This window comes from Puntigrus tetrazona, unplaced genomic scaffold, assembly GCF_018831695.1.
Source record: "Puntigrus tetrazona isolate hp1 unplaced genomic scaffold, ASM1883169v1 S000000897, whole genome shotgun sequence".
NCBI lineage: Eukaryota > Metazoa > Chordata > Actinopteri > Cypriniformes > Cyprinidae > Puntigrus > Puntigrus tetrazona.
In genome coordinates, this window is record NW_025048497.1 from 62,160 (window position 1) to 77,500 (window position 15,341).

A 15,341-nucleotide genomic window follows, 5' to 3' on the forward strand; every position below is an offset into this window, starting at 1 on the left:
CCAAAGACTGAACAAAATAAAGCGCTTGAGCTGAATTGGTATTATCTAATTGTGTACTTAAATGTAACCCTCTGACAGTCTAATTACGTGCCTTTCTATAAACGTTATGTGACATTATCAAAATTAATTTGTTCTGACACACTCCAACTCTGAGTTCTTGTCACATTTTATTACCAGTAAACTGTGCATATGTGAGAAATGTTGACGGCGTCTGAATAATTTTTGGTCTGACTGTATATAAATGCAGTGTTCGACTCGGAGCGAGGTTTGATATTCACTGCACACACTGGCAGGCGTTGTTCCTCTGCCATGCTGTTAACTAGGAGTGAGGTAATGCTCAGTCCTGCCAACTGCTCTCGCTTCACTCTTCTGCTCCTGCGTCTGGCGTTCAGGGTGCCACCAGGTGCTGCTCAGATGACGGAAACACACATATAGAGCCGTCCGTGTCTGAACCTGCTGAACCGGTCCCAACACGGCCCTTCTCTTCTGTTTGGGCTTCTTCTGCAACACAAAACAGCCCCCTCTGTTAATGTCAGCGAGTCCGGGGATGCTTTCCAGGCCCGAGCTTTATCAATACTTGAGCAGCAGCGTGGCGGTGAGTGTTGGTAATGAGGCGTACTACACCGCAGCATCTATATTGTATGACGGTTAGGACGGCGCAGAGACAAAGAGAGAGCGGCTGGACGGACGAGAGATCGACGTACCTGCCGCTTCTCTGCTAAAGACAGTCAAATCTTGCTCATCGGGAGAGTTTGAGTGTGTGCGGGTGTGGAGTGAATGTTAAGAGTTCTCATCAAAGCACAGCTTTGCACGCATGCAAACCCCCGCAGGTGAATACGTCTGTTTTTATGAGTTACCAGGTTCTCCTCTTTTCTCCTCCCTTCCCCCGCTTCTGCTCCCCTTTCAGATGGATTTCTGAATTATTTACGTCTTTCATTTTCATCGATCACTCTTTTTCCACAGGCCTCTCCAGACGTCCCTCCATCTCTGTTTTCTCCCTCCTCCACCGCGCTGTTTGTTGCTCATAATAACCTCTTGGCCCAATCGCTCACGTTGCACTCCCACCCGCCTTCGAATGCTTCTCCTGCATGAAAAGCGCTGTGCTCTTGAGGGAGCGATGCTTTGAGCCCGAGGTGCCTCGTGTGAGCAGAGCGAACGCTATCCGGGCTCTGAATTCGTCGACGTGCATGTGCATTTTCTTGACGTTTAAGGGAAGAGTTCACTCAGAAATTACAATTCTGCCAATATTAACTCCTTCGTTGTATTTGCATCAAGCGCTTTAAAACTCCGGAAAGCAAAGAAATACTATTAAAGCACCTTAAACGCTGCCACTATGTGTGCTATATCCACTGTCTTCTGCATGAAGAACAGCCCCTGACAAAATGTCCACAATGTATTTCTCTCATTGATCTCTGCACTTAATGTGAATGAACTGGATGTAAAGCCAGCATCCCGGTGTAAGATGCACTTGTTTAGAAAGCGAGGTAAGGAATAATGCAGTTAAAACGAAAAAAAAGGAAAAGTGGAGAGTGAGAGGACTAGATATTACACTGGCAGTAAGAGGATGAATTATTGAAGCTGGCATAGGGGGAGAGAGGCAGGAACGAGGGATATGTTTTTAATCCGGAGTGTATCCACGTCTAGACATACTACACACACTCTTACACACACAGCGCTCGCACTTCTCCCTCGAGCACTCATAAAGAAAGAAATAGCGAGAGTCTATAGTAATTTGTTTTTATAAAATAATAATCAAAATAGAACTAATGTGATTAATAATAATGATTTCCTTTGACTATTTCATGATCTGTCTGCCTGGGATTTTGTCAAACAGTTGGTTAAACCAGCAGCAGGCTTTCAGAGCGGGTCTGCTGTTGGCTTGAGGTTTTGAACCACGTTTCTTGTCAGAAAAATGCTTGTCTCAACAATTACCGGTCTATTCTGTCTTTTCAAGGCATGAAGAGCTTTTACAGCACATCTTCAGCCACACAAGCTCCACTCCTCAACCTAAAGAAATTCTAACATAACGGAGGATTCAGCACAAACACGTCTGAAAAACACACGTAATTAAAATAACACAAACCCTCGCAAGCCAAGAAAGAAAACACTCTGCCCGGTTTGAGCAATGCTGCATTGTAATGCCAGAAGAAACAAAAGCATGCAGTGAAACGAAGCCGTGAAAATGTTCAAGAATGGTGTTTCATTTTGACTAAGCACAATTTTTTTGGAGTATGACGGCATGTGTTTTGGTTGTTCTTTGGTTACTATAGATTTAGGATTTGATGGTAGTCAGTTTTCCCCCTCTTCCGTCGATCTCACACTTTTTTAAGATGTGTTCAGTCTTTTTAACGGCTGCCGTCTGGTGACACACATCTGCTCTCTCTCTCTCAGCTCTTCAGGAGGATTCTGTGTCTCTGGGCCACTTCTGTGCCATCCTGTTGATTACTACAAACAATCATTTTGTCTCGTTTCTCAGTTTAGAGTAAAGCATGCATGGCTAGGGTCTGTATGTGTGCTTGTAACCGAAACTGTAATTAGTGAGTGATAGACTTGAGGAAACATATTCCATTTCCATTTGATGGTTTTTGTGTGAATTGCAGACAGATTAATGAACCGCTGTCTTCTCTCGTGTGGCATTACACCTGTTTTCTGTCACTCGCCTGACGCTACAGGACCTCAGAGAGAGCACCATGAGCTCAGAGATGCATCCTCTTCTCGGACGTCATCTGCTGTTGCTTGTTTTATTTTAGAACAAATTCATTTTGTCATTTTTGCTTGGTTTATTTTTAAATACTCTACATTATTTATTCAGATCTTGGTATTTTTGAGGGAGGCACTGCTTAATTCCTTGACCTAATGTGAGGTTTTCTCAAAAGAAGAATAATATTCTGATTTTTCCAGTGATCAAATGATCACAATGACGTTTAGAGTCTCGTTCGAGTTAGTCCAAATAAGACCAAATTTCTTCCCATGCACCATGATCACTCTCCCCTCAAATGATAAGACATTTAAGATGGAAAATGTTATCTTTGAGCACCAAAGCATTTTCCTAAAGGCATCTGTCAATTAACTTGTGGAGTGTATTTGCTGTGTTTTTCTGGGACCTGACCGGTCGGTGTATTCTGACTCTGTCCTCTCTGTGTGTCTGCAGTGACCATCTCCACCAGTACTTACTTCGATGGGCTGCTGGTCACCGGTCTCTACACCTCCACTTCTGTCCAGTCGTCTCCCATCCCTGCATCTCCAGCCTTTGGCTTCGGTAAGTCTTGAATTAGATGAACTGTTTAAGTATATCAATGAATGTTCATAACCTGAGAGTATTCTGGGCAGACATTGAAGGGTTTGGGCGAGAGAGAACACACTGCACATCATGTGTTAGAGAAGTACTGATGGACTGGAGTACTGTTTGAGGCTTGTTCAATGATTCTGAGAAGCTCTGATGTTCTCCTGTGTGGGTATGGAATGAGATCTTGTGTAATGTGGACATCATTGGCTTTTATTTTCTATAAAAGTGTGTCTGATAGAGGTTGGAGTGTGTGCAGAAGATCCAGATACATGCACTTAATCCAGACACGCAGATCCAAATGCAAAGCTTTATTACAAAACATGATCAAACAGGTATGTCAAAGATAGTCCAAGGGCAGTCCGATAAACAAGCTTCAATCCACGGTAAACATAATCCAAAAATTGCAAAACAGAGCAAAAATCCAAATATTAGACAGAGATCTGAACACGGAAGAATCTAAGACGAGAAAACGGGGGAAATGGGCTTCGTAGAGTGGCTAAACAATACTCCACTCTCTTGATCAGGATTTTAAATAGACAGTAGACTCTAACAAGGGGGCGGGGCTAATCAATTACCAAGGAAACTAACAAGGTGTGCAAAGGAACAAGAGAACACAGAAACAATGGAGAACAAACACTTAAAAATCCACAAAAAACAAGACGGGAACACAGACGAAAATCATGACAATATTTTTGAAGAAATGTTGTATAGTTGTTGTATAATTTTTTCTCGTTTATCAGAAATAAGTGGTGTTTTTTACTTCCTTTTATTTACACTGATCTTAAAGTCTTCCAAATTTCTTTAAGCGAGAACAGAGCATTAAATTATGACATGGACTCATGAATCCTAATTAGGTGACGTTGTTAGATAACCTTCCTGGAACATCCGCCTACGTAATCTATTAATATTCACAGGCAAGCATTAAGTGTAGTTGGTGACTAGCATCCACTTACCAGCGTCTGGCTTTCAGAAGATCAGTTATCTCCATTAAATAAATTGAATGGCATTTTATGCCAAGTTTAATTAGTCTCAGAAGGGAACGTGTTAATTTAACTCTGCGCTGATGTTTCTATAATGTTCTAATGAATCCTCGGCAGTTCCATTACGGTCCCGCTCGGGAAGCCTGTCTGTCTGTTGAGGTCATCTCTGTGTCCTACACATTCAATGAGTTACAATAAAACACAGCTCACACACACACACACACACACACACACACAGTGATTTCAGCCCAGTGTGTTGTAGATAGGTCCATCACTGAATCTGTCTTCAGCTCATCAGAGCGGTCTGGTGCGGGTCAGTCTCCACACACACACACACACACACACACACACACACACACACACACACACACACACACACACACACACACACACACACACACACACACAGACACACACACACACACACACACACACACACACACACACACACACACACACACACACACACACACACACACACACACACACACACACACACACACACACACACACACACACACACACACACACACACACACACACACACACACACACACACACACACACACACACACACACACACACACACACACACACACACACACACACACTCACACACACACTCATTCACGGGCAGGTCTTGTCACATCATCATCAACTCATTTGATCTCAGCAGAGCCACTGAATCACAGAAGACACCGAACAGGAGGCGAAGAGTATTATTAAACAGTTGTTCAACATAAGCACCTCGTTTCATTCAGTGATCATCTTCAGTCTTGTGTAAGCAGGCGTAAACTGCTCCTTTAGTATGGAAATGAAAACACTGACATTCGTTTCCACACAAACACGCCCCTTTCTATGTAAATAAGGCTTATTACAGCTTGGCCTTTATTCATAAATTCCACGCTCTTCGTTCAGAGCGGTTTACATCGCACTATTACCACCCGATGAAGCAGAAACACAGGACTGTTTGTCAAAAAGAGTGTGTTTTACAGTTTTTATTTCATTGTCAAATGCTGGAGTTTTGATGGAAGAAAGCTGACACAAATGCTAACAACAATAGAAATGCGGACACTGAAGACTTGTTCTATCATTCTCAAAAGAAATGCAATGATGTGATTCATTTTTTTTCAACATTGCATCACCATTGTTTCTCCGCCAGTGTGTAGTTTTTGTTCATGTGTTCAGGTTTTAACTTCTTTCAAACAAAACATTTATTGCGGTTAACACACATAACTGACTGGATTTAATGAATCTTTACACCCAAATTAAAGCTAAATATAAACAGTCTTAAGTTTCAGGTTTAAGTACACACTGCAGATACTTTGCAGGAAGTTCATTATCCCCATCTGTTCCCAAACGGTTCTGAAGCGGTGAACACTGCATCCAGTGAAAATAAACAAAAGAATAAAAAATGTATTAATGGAGTGTATGAAGGGAAGGAGAAAAAATGTAGTAAAACAGAGAGTGTTTGTGAAGCAGGAGTGCTGCCATTTCCTGTATTTACTCTCTATGCTTTCATTTGCATGCTGCTTTATGCCATCATTCTTAGTTCACATTGTGTGTGTGTGTGTGTGTGTGTGTGTGTGTGTGTGTGTGTGTGTGTGTGTGTGTGCGCTCATGCTCTCATGGGGTTGAAGAGCTGTCAGTCCCTGAGAGACTTCAAAAGCTCAGCAGCTCTGTGATCAGTCTGCTCTTTGACTCCTCTGACAGGCCCTCAGCTACACACACACACACACACACACACACTCACACACACACACACACACACACGCACGCACGCGCACACACACACACACACACACACACACACACTACTGCTCACCCACTCGTGAACATTTTACACATGCATCTCTGTAACTCAGTGCTGTAAAACACATCGTAGCCATTAGTGCCACAGTTATCTGAAACATGCTGTGATTCATTTATTTCTTCAAGTAACACATAAAGGCAGGGATCAGCTGGGAGTAGCAAAAAAAGTATTGTATATCTGCTGTGTATCTGATTTCCACTGCATTTTATACAAATTATTTACTATACATGCAGGGCAATTAAGTGACACGCTGACTAAACGTAACAGAGGAGCAGAGATTAAATGTATTTCTATCTGTATCTCATGAATGTGTGTATTGTCTTTATAAAAAGTAACAGAACAGTGCAGTTGTGTTTATGACGGCCGCTAGCATAACACGCTAATTCATCAAACTGTGACTGAAGCACTGACGTTTGTTGATGTTGTTGGTACCTTTCTGGACCTTGATCTTTGTAGTTCCCTTGCTGTCTATGGAGGATCAGAAAGCTCCTGGATTTCATCAAAAATATCTTAATTTGTGTTTTGAAGATGAACAAAGTAAACTATCCCTTTAAATCTAACTGTATCCACACTGGCTCTTCAAAACCTCCAAATGTGAAACACAGCTGCTCGAGAAAACTTCTACACTCAGGAACAAATTATTGATGAATTTGTATAAATATTGTAGGCTATTGTTTGGACATTCATTTTTGCTGTTTAGCGTCTCTTTCTGCTACAGTTTCAATATTTATTTAAAATACCAATGATTTACATGAAGTGTTCATTATTTTTGTAGCGCATTGTGGGTTAAAATTCTCAATGGGTTAGTAAACATTTCATATTTTATCATTTTGAATTAAACCCTTCTTTATTTAAAGGCTGAAATGTGAGGTTTATGAAACTTTTTCGTGTCAAACAGCCCTACAGAGTTTAGTTCCGACCCTGCTCCAACACACACACACACACACACACACACTCGCGCACACACACACACACACACGCGCGCGCACACACACACACACACACACACACGCTCGCGCACACACACACGCTCACGCACACACACACACACACGCTGCGCACACACACACGCTCACGCTCACACACACACACACTTGCGGACACACACACTGAATGACATGATTAGCTGGAGCAGGTGTGTTTAATTAGGGCTGGATCTGAACTCTGCAGGGCTCCGGAGTTTGACACCCCCGATTTATGCAAATAAAAAGTCATTTTATTTGTTGTTTGATTTTTTTAAATATACAATTTGTTGAAGCTATTTTTTTGTCAGTACTTTTTGGACATAAAAATCATTTACTATAACACGTTTGGACCTCTATTTTCTGATCTGTAGTGGTTGAGGCGGTGATGTAGTGCACTAGGATGTGATTGAGACGCAGCCGCTGTTAGTATAGATCCAGAGCTTTCATTCATCACTCTCACAATACACACATCACTCTTCTCCTGTCTTCTGTTTTTTCCTCGATGTTGTGAAGACCTACATGTTTTCTAGGATGCGCCTTCACTTTCTGATCAATTTTTAAAGCTCCTATGAGAATAACAGAAGAAGAGCCCTTGAGAAAGGCTCCTAATGGAGGAGGAAGGAGGTGCACTCTCTCAAGCTTTAAATGGCTCAGTTGAAAGCAAAACCGTCCTTAAATTTCTGCTTCTAAAAGCCCATCCGTCGCGAGCGTCCCACCCTGTCATCCGCTTTATATAAGGCATCCGTTAGGGCACTAGTGACCCAAATGTTGTTGGAAAAGTGTTTTTCCACTTATTGGCATGCCCTGATCTGTTAATTGCGTGTTTAGCGCTGCTAGCGTTCTCCAGGCCTGCCCTGTCCCACCTGTCTCAGACGCTCGTGTCTCCGTCCGTCTCCGCCGGCGACGCCGCTCCGCTCTGTGTGTGGCCTCCGAAGGGAACACGGCCCTCGCAAATTAGCACAAGTCAAGTCAGATTAATTAATTTCTAGCTTGCACGATTAGCCGAGGAGTCACGTCAAATTAAACTTCAAATTAGTGCTAATGCCTCCCAGGAGAGACAGAAGAGCTTCAGCTGCGTCCGTGACGGAACAGGCCCTCTGGCTCCCGGACCACTTTGACATTGCTTCTGTCTTTCATCTCAACTTTATTCTGATCGCGATTCCTTCTGAAAGTCACTGATTCTGAGCTGAATCCAGCCAAAAGTAGTGGAAGACATGAATCCGGATTACGTAATCAGATTCCAGAAATTAAGTACTTTGTAATTAGATTCAGTTACATTTTAAAATACTCGTGTTCGGACTACAGTTACTTTATTATTGATTGCTTGATTATATATGTATTCACACAATAGAAATGCATACGTAGTTCCTTTTCATCTTTACACATTTTCCTTTCTGAAATGCCTACATGTCATCCAGGCAAAAAGTGTTTTAGTTTGATGAAAATTATTCGTCTTAACTTAACATAGTTTTTCAATAAACTCACAAACCCCCAGCAGTTCCTTCAGTTTGGGATACCCCTGACGAAACGTAACTCTTAATTCAGTTTATGGTATTAACAACAAGTTTCTTTGCTATTTGATATCACTATGATACAATATTTTCCTCTTTAAATCAATGTGGCAAACAGGTTACATTACAAGTAATAAAAATATAGACTGCGGATGTTACCTCAAATCTGTAATGTCATGGATTAAATGACTAATTACAATATTTGTCAGGATTCTTGAATTCTTTAGTAACAGACTACAATCTGTATGTTTATTGCTCTTTTGTTGATTTTGATTGCTTTTATTGTATGTCACTTTAGATAAAAGCCACTGCTAAATGTCTTTCCAGCCAAAGTTTCTGAATAGAGGAGGATATGGATGGACAGAGATAACAGCATTTCAGCCGAAGAGAGAAAGAAAGATTTTACTGAAAAGACAATACTGGGCAAATATGACTTGTTTCTTGACTGGGAAAGAACGTAATCATTTTCCGTTTCAGCTCTGTTGTTGTTTTTACACATTTTGAATAACTTGTGTTGAAGGCAGAGTAAGGCTGATTGTTTTGAGCGAGAGAAACTGAGAAATTCTCCGGTTCAGCTGCGAGACAGCAGCAAATGATATTAAATGACCCGAATTAACTGCTGTATAATGAACTATTGAACCACACGCTCCACAACATCATTTTCGGTGCAAAGACAAATCACGATTGACCCAGCACCAGTTGGGGTCAAAGGTCATGGGTCAGAGGTCACCTGTGTGCGGTAGCAGCAATGATAACGATACTTAATGATCACGAAGATCACATTACAGTCCGCGCTATTCTCATCAAACACAACGCTGTAGTGATTTTTGTCTTCCAGATTTGCTGGGATCGGCTCCAGATGGCCAGCCTTTGCTCGTTTCTACTGTATTTCTATAGTATCACGGCTCATTGGGCGGCTGGTGCAGGTCCAAGTCCACAGTTCAACGTTCAGAAAGATCAAGAGCAAAACAACTGCAGTGCAAAGGGCATCAGGAGCAGTTCAGTGCATGCTGCAGCGAATAAATATGATCGGTCATCACACACACACACACACACACACACACACAATATCTCCCAGGTGGCCAAATTGTCTTCTGGCCAATAATCCTCTCTGCATTGTGTCGGCCCCCGCTCCCGCGGCCCCGGGCTCCTGCGTCTCCGAGTCGGGCACACAGCTTCTTCCTGGCAACACAAAGAGCACTTCTGTCATCGGCGTGACAATGGCAGTGTAGGATGATTGGCAGATTATGAAACGGACCAATGGCAAAGCAGGGCAGGGTTGCCAAGTGATCGAGAAGCTTCTGGACCTCCAGTTTCTGACCTCGGGTCAGTTTCTCAGGGGAACAAAGTGACTTTTGGCCAGCGATTCCATAAAACGCAACACTACGTCATGTTCTCCGTACGTCTTTCTAGGAAGGCCAGACACATCTAGATCTCACTAACCCACCCGTTCACATACTGTATGTTTGATTAATAAATATTCATACCCTGCTGTCGCTTGATGGATGATGAGCGAGTGGAAGCTATACGCCGAAGCTCAGAGAGTCGGAGACGAGGGTGGTGCAGGATGGAGGAAAGAAAGCCTCTTTTCTTGAAGTGACACTTGATAGATGAGAAAACATCCCTACAAAACTTCAACAGGCTGTCAACGCTTCTATTGAGAACACTACATTTCAAGAACGAACACTTTCCCTTTAGTGCAAGTTTCAATTTCAGCTTTTCAGAAACGTTTGTCACCGACTCGTTGCATGTTGCCAGAGCTATAGATTTGAGCTGTATGGCAGCGCCGAGGTTAGCGCTAATGAGTCAGACTGCTTTATTCTACTAATATGTGTTGAGTTGAAATTATGAATCTGCATTTTAATGAGCAGCAGTGAGCATCATGCGTGCCAGTCTGTGCCACCCCGTGCCCATCTGTTGTGCGCCAAATCATCTTTCCTCTCGTTTTAGAGGCCATTTGGAGTGAAAATCTCAGACGAGGCTATCGAGCGGAGTGTGTGTGTGTGTGTGTACGTGAAGGCAGAGTAGTGGGAGGGCAGAGGACTTTATTCAGCTGGAGTGCGGGTGGCCGTGGGAGATCGCAGGTCGCTCGACTGCCATTAATCACGGCCGACGGCACTCTAGTCTTAGATCTGCATGTGAAAGGAAATGCACACATTGTTTATGCTCTGACTGGTGCCATTATTTCAGTCCTGTGAGAGAAGTTTACTCTGGACATCATAAATGAAATGGAAACAATCGGTTTTCTCCTCGAGTGAGTGAGTGATGATATGAGCAGACCGAGGCCTGTTAACACTGACAGGAGATCGTCCGCTCTGAGCAGTATCGCTCGGTTTAACGCTGTTTAATAAGGGGTGTGTTTTGCACAAAAGTGGTTTGGGTCTGAAACAAATACAAAAAGCCACAGATATTTCCTGCCTGTTCTCTATCCTCTGAATATCCTGACTTAATCCAGCTAGTAGATGTGCCATTTTGACTGAATAATGACAATTAACAGACCATGTTTTTATGCAATAATGCAGTAACAATTACCATTCATCTGAACATCAGTATGTGAAGAAGCTCTCAAAACAGATGCATCAGCTCTGTCTCCAAACAAAGATATATTTGGATTGTGTCAGAAATGGTGTGGCAGCAGATTATTAATATTGTGCACATGTGTGATGTCTCTTATATATGTGTAAGTGTACTCTACGTGTCCTTGAGAATTGGCCATGGGCAACTAAAACTGGACCTAAAACTGAAAGTTCCTGAATCACAATCAGCTTCAGCTTTGTTCGAATACTTCTTTCATTTCTCCAGTTTTGGCGTGATCGTAGTGTGTCATGTTAGGAGTCACACAAAAGACAAGATGAAATCCAATCTGAGCAGCCAGAGCGTCCAGACTGAGATACATCTGTAAAGATCTGATTCAAATCATATTTTAAACCATCTCCATATGGTTTGAGTCAGTTTTGAAAAAAGCCAATTTCTTTTTTTTTTTTTTTTTTTTTTTTGCTGTTGAGACTTTCAGAAACCCATCTGGATAATAACTGGATATGCGATTGCAATTTTGCTGTCAGATTATGGAAAAAATGTCCTCACAAAGATGCCGATATTCAACATCCTTAGCTTGTGGGGACATTTTTTCTCCCTGTGAGGCAAACAGCTTATAAATCACACAAAACTATGTGTATTGAGAATATAAAACTGGCCTGTAGTTTTGTGTGAGAGCTTTAGGGTAAGGGGATAGAAAATACAGGCTGTATAGTAGAAAAACATAACGGCTATAGAATAAACCCAAGCGTGTCTCTTTTCCTCATTAATTGTATTTTGACGTTCAGTTTTTTCATTAAGAAGTGTGACAGGAACCGTGTCACAAACACCTCTGTGTTTCATTCAGGTCACATTTTGGTGCTTAAAAAATGGCTAAAAACGTAGCAGGATTTATACGCTTGTTTCACAACATAGAGAAAAATATAAATCTTCATTCAGAGCTCTGCTGTGTGAAATTTGCACAACGTTTCTCAGCTGGGACTAACGTGACCTCTTGCTTCCACGGATAAATATAAATGCAATACCTTCTGGAAAACTTCTTTGTTTCCATGCAGCAGACAAAGCTCTTGTATTGTATTGTGTTGATTTCTACAAACAGCAGCGAGGTTTTGTCTCACATGTCAAACTCTGTCTCTGTGTGTGTGTGTGTGTGTGTGTGTGTGTGTGTCAGGGGTGATGTCCGACAGGCAGTTCGGGACTCAGTTCGTGTGCAGCGTGGTGGCGTCTCACGTCAGTCACCTGCCCTCCACCAGCCTCAGCTTCATCTGGATCGCTCCTCCACCCGGCACCGGCTGCGTCAACTTCATGTGAGTCACGCACCCGACATACACGGCTCATACAGACCTCACGCCTCGGTTTCAGGCTTGAGGAACAACTCACAGGAAATCTGACATCATGAGGCAGATTCTTCACGAGTGAGTGAACGCCGGGGCTCACCTGAGACACTGCGGTGCTTGCATAAAACATGCCAAGAAAAAACAAACCCTTCTCTGATGCCGGTTTACAATAAACACGCATGCATTTCAGAACAATAGAAGACTATGTGTCATTTTAACTGTAATAGCTGTAAAATCATGTAAAAGCGCTATGAATCTAAGGTTAACAGTAAGTTTCTGTACTATATACAGGAAAACTTGAAAGCATCTAACCAGACATTTAATGTAATTGTACAGTAAAATGCTGTTAATCATACAGTTTTTAGAAGTAAATAGGACAAATTAATGTATAAGTGACAATAAAAACAACTACATTTAAATGTATTTTGCTTAAATTATCAGTAGTGTGCACTGTTGAGTTGACAATGTTCATGTTTTAAAGGACAGCTTTCTACTGTAAATCTGAGGCTTAGCCCGGACACATCCATACCTGACAGAATACACTTGAATTATTTAGAAGTTACATTGGCTAATAAAATAATAATGATGAGAAGTAATATTTATTTGTAACAGCTGGTCCGTCACCGTTTGAAAGACGCCCTACATCAGTGCTCATCAGAGCCACTTTTACCACGAAGCTTCAAAAGTTACATCCAGTCATAAATAATGTGTCTTTTTTATCAGTCTGTCATCCCTGATACACAATTAATACAAAAAGGGGCTATCAGTCTATTCAGTCAAATTTGTGACTGAAGCAAAATGATTTATTTGTAAAAAAGCAGGATTACCTTAATGCCGGGAAAGGTCTTTTATTTTATTATTAGTCTATTATGTATGCACACCCGGCATTAAGAGCTGTCAAGAATAAATCTGGGTCAGTGTCATGGACGTAAGGACAGAGCAAATTAATATTTTTTCTAGTGTTTTCTTCATTTTATGATGTCGTGGTTTAAGGCATGGTTTTTAATTATAATTAGTTGTAACAGAGCAGACACTGTCTGACACCGGACACATCAGCAAGAGTAGTGTTCATCCTAGTTTTCTGGCCCTTTCTGCTCTGTTCTGTGCTCTGAATCCCATCCGTTTCAATGGCTTTCACCCCGCGAGGAGCGTTTGTTGCTGCTTCCACCGAAGTGTGTTCAGGTTCAAAATGGTAGCACTTTTCCCGCTGCGCTCTGAAGGACTGTTTCCTCTCGCGTCTGGGGTAGACATGGTTTTTACATGGATTTGTTATGTTATAACCATACTTGTTTTTACATTTTTTTTAAAATATCTGTATTGACTGCATGATCATGTGATGGTGTTCTTTACTGCCATGTGAACCACGCCGTGAGTAACACTGTCCTACACCCTTAAAAGAGCACACTACAAAGGCTCTGCCCTTCGAAGGGAATAGGGCAAGGAACACTCACTTCTGTGTGGAATTCACCCAAAGACAGGGGAAATATGTTGAAAAATATATGACACAGTGAAGGATGCCATAAAAAAGATTTTATTGTGCATGAAAACTCAGGGATAGTGCATACGAGGCATGATAATAAAAACATTCGGGGGTTCAGCCCTTTAGTCCACCCCTCCTGTTAAGACATTTTGGCCATAAATGTGTTTACAGTTTTCCTGTATTTGTTCTTAAAAATAGTTCATGCAAAGTTGCTTGCTGTCAGTAGAATGCCTAAAGTGGACTATCTGAATAAACTGTTACCAAATATTGTCCTATCCTTGAAAATATTATTTATTCAGCTTTTAGATGATACACAAATCTCAGTTTGACCCATATGACCAAAAATTGACCCAAATTGACCCTTATGACCCGTATTATATTTCAAACGACATAAACTGCATTTATTTAGACTTCTAGAATCAGGCCGCTGTATTTGTTTATATAAAGCTGTCGATGAATGGGACGCTACGTTTTATTCAAAATCTGTAGGATACTAACCAAATATCTTCAATGCGAACCCGATGCCCTCATGATTCCTGTACTTTCCAACAACACAAAAGACTATGTGCAGGAATTAGTGCACTAGGAAAAGTGCACTCAGTGTAATGACAGACTGCTGAGAGATGTCTTGTTTTGAGCTTTAATTCCACACAAAGGCGAAGGCACTCAGCGCTTCATGTCGGTTCATCCAGACTTATATATTCCCCGATCTGGAGGATAAATGCGCCCATTTTCCCGCTCATACAAAGACGAACAATCATTGCTAACAGCGCTGAGGTGTGTGTGGTGTACTACAGAGTCAGCGTGTCAATTAGGCCACTCTTCTGTCAGAGACGGACCCTTGAGAGCCGGCGCTCGTTTAAGAGCCGGTGGTTGCTGGTGTTCGCTCTCTGTCAGGCGTCGAGGTCGAGGGTTCAGGAGGGTCTTCCCGTCGTTTGTCACTTTGAGCGTTTACGTCAGGCGGACAGAGAGCAGCGTTTCTGAGCGTTCAAGGCCAATCGTTCAGCCCTCATTCATAACCCTGGTACTAAAGCATGATGGGAAAGGCGAGGAGTGTTTAGGCATTTCTGTTATTACGATTAATTGTGGTGGAATGGAGTCCGGGCTGTTTGTGATGGACCATCTGTTCAGGCCAGCCTGTGTTTCTGGAACATGCATCGCAGTTATGTTCTGTGTGCTTATTGTTATTTTCCCTTCCTGGAAAGAGTCAATCATATATAGTGTCTTTAGTTAAATAAACCGATGCCAGATGTCATGTGAGTAAAATGACGATAAAATGAGTGGCTGAAGAAGTGAAGAATGGCAGTTTGAACGAATGAAACGCACGCTGAGAGAGTTTCCATTGTTTAAATGTGGAGGTTCACAACAAGCTCGACCGCAAACACTGATTTAACTCTTGAGATTCACAGACGCCAACTGGAAAAATGGCAATTT

The 15,341-nt window shown here is 42.0% G+C and overlaps 1 protein-coding gene across 4 annotated transcripts in view; it reads left to right on the top strand.

The window, feature by feature from the left end:
- LOC122335805 (reelin-like) overlaps positions 1 to 15,341 on the top strand; it is a 77,328-nt gene that overhangs the window by 11,034 nt on the left and 50,953 nt on the right. For all 4 annotated transcript variants that reach the window (XM_043233607.1, XM_043233608.1, XM_043233609.1 and 1 more), the window contains exons 2-3: positions 3,152 to 3,259; positions 12,262 to 12,397. In XM_043233607.1, the coding sequence (XP_043089542.1) occupies positions 3,152 to 3,259; positions 12,262 to 12,397 (244 nt within the window). The remainder of the gene's footprint in view (positions 1 to 3,151; positions 3,260 to 12,261; positions 12,398 to 15,341) is intronic.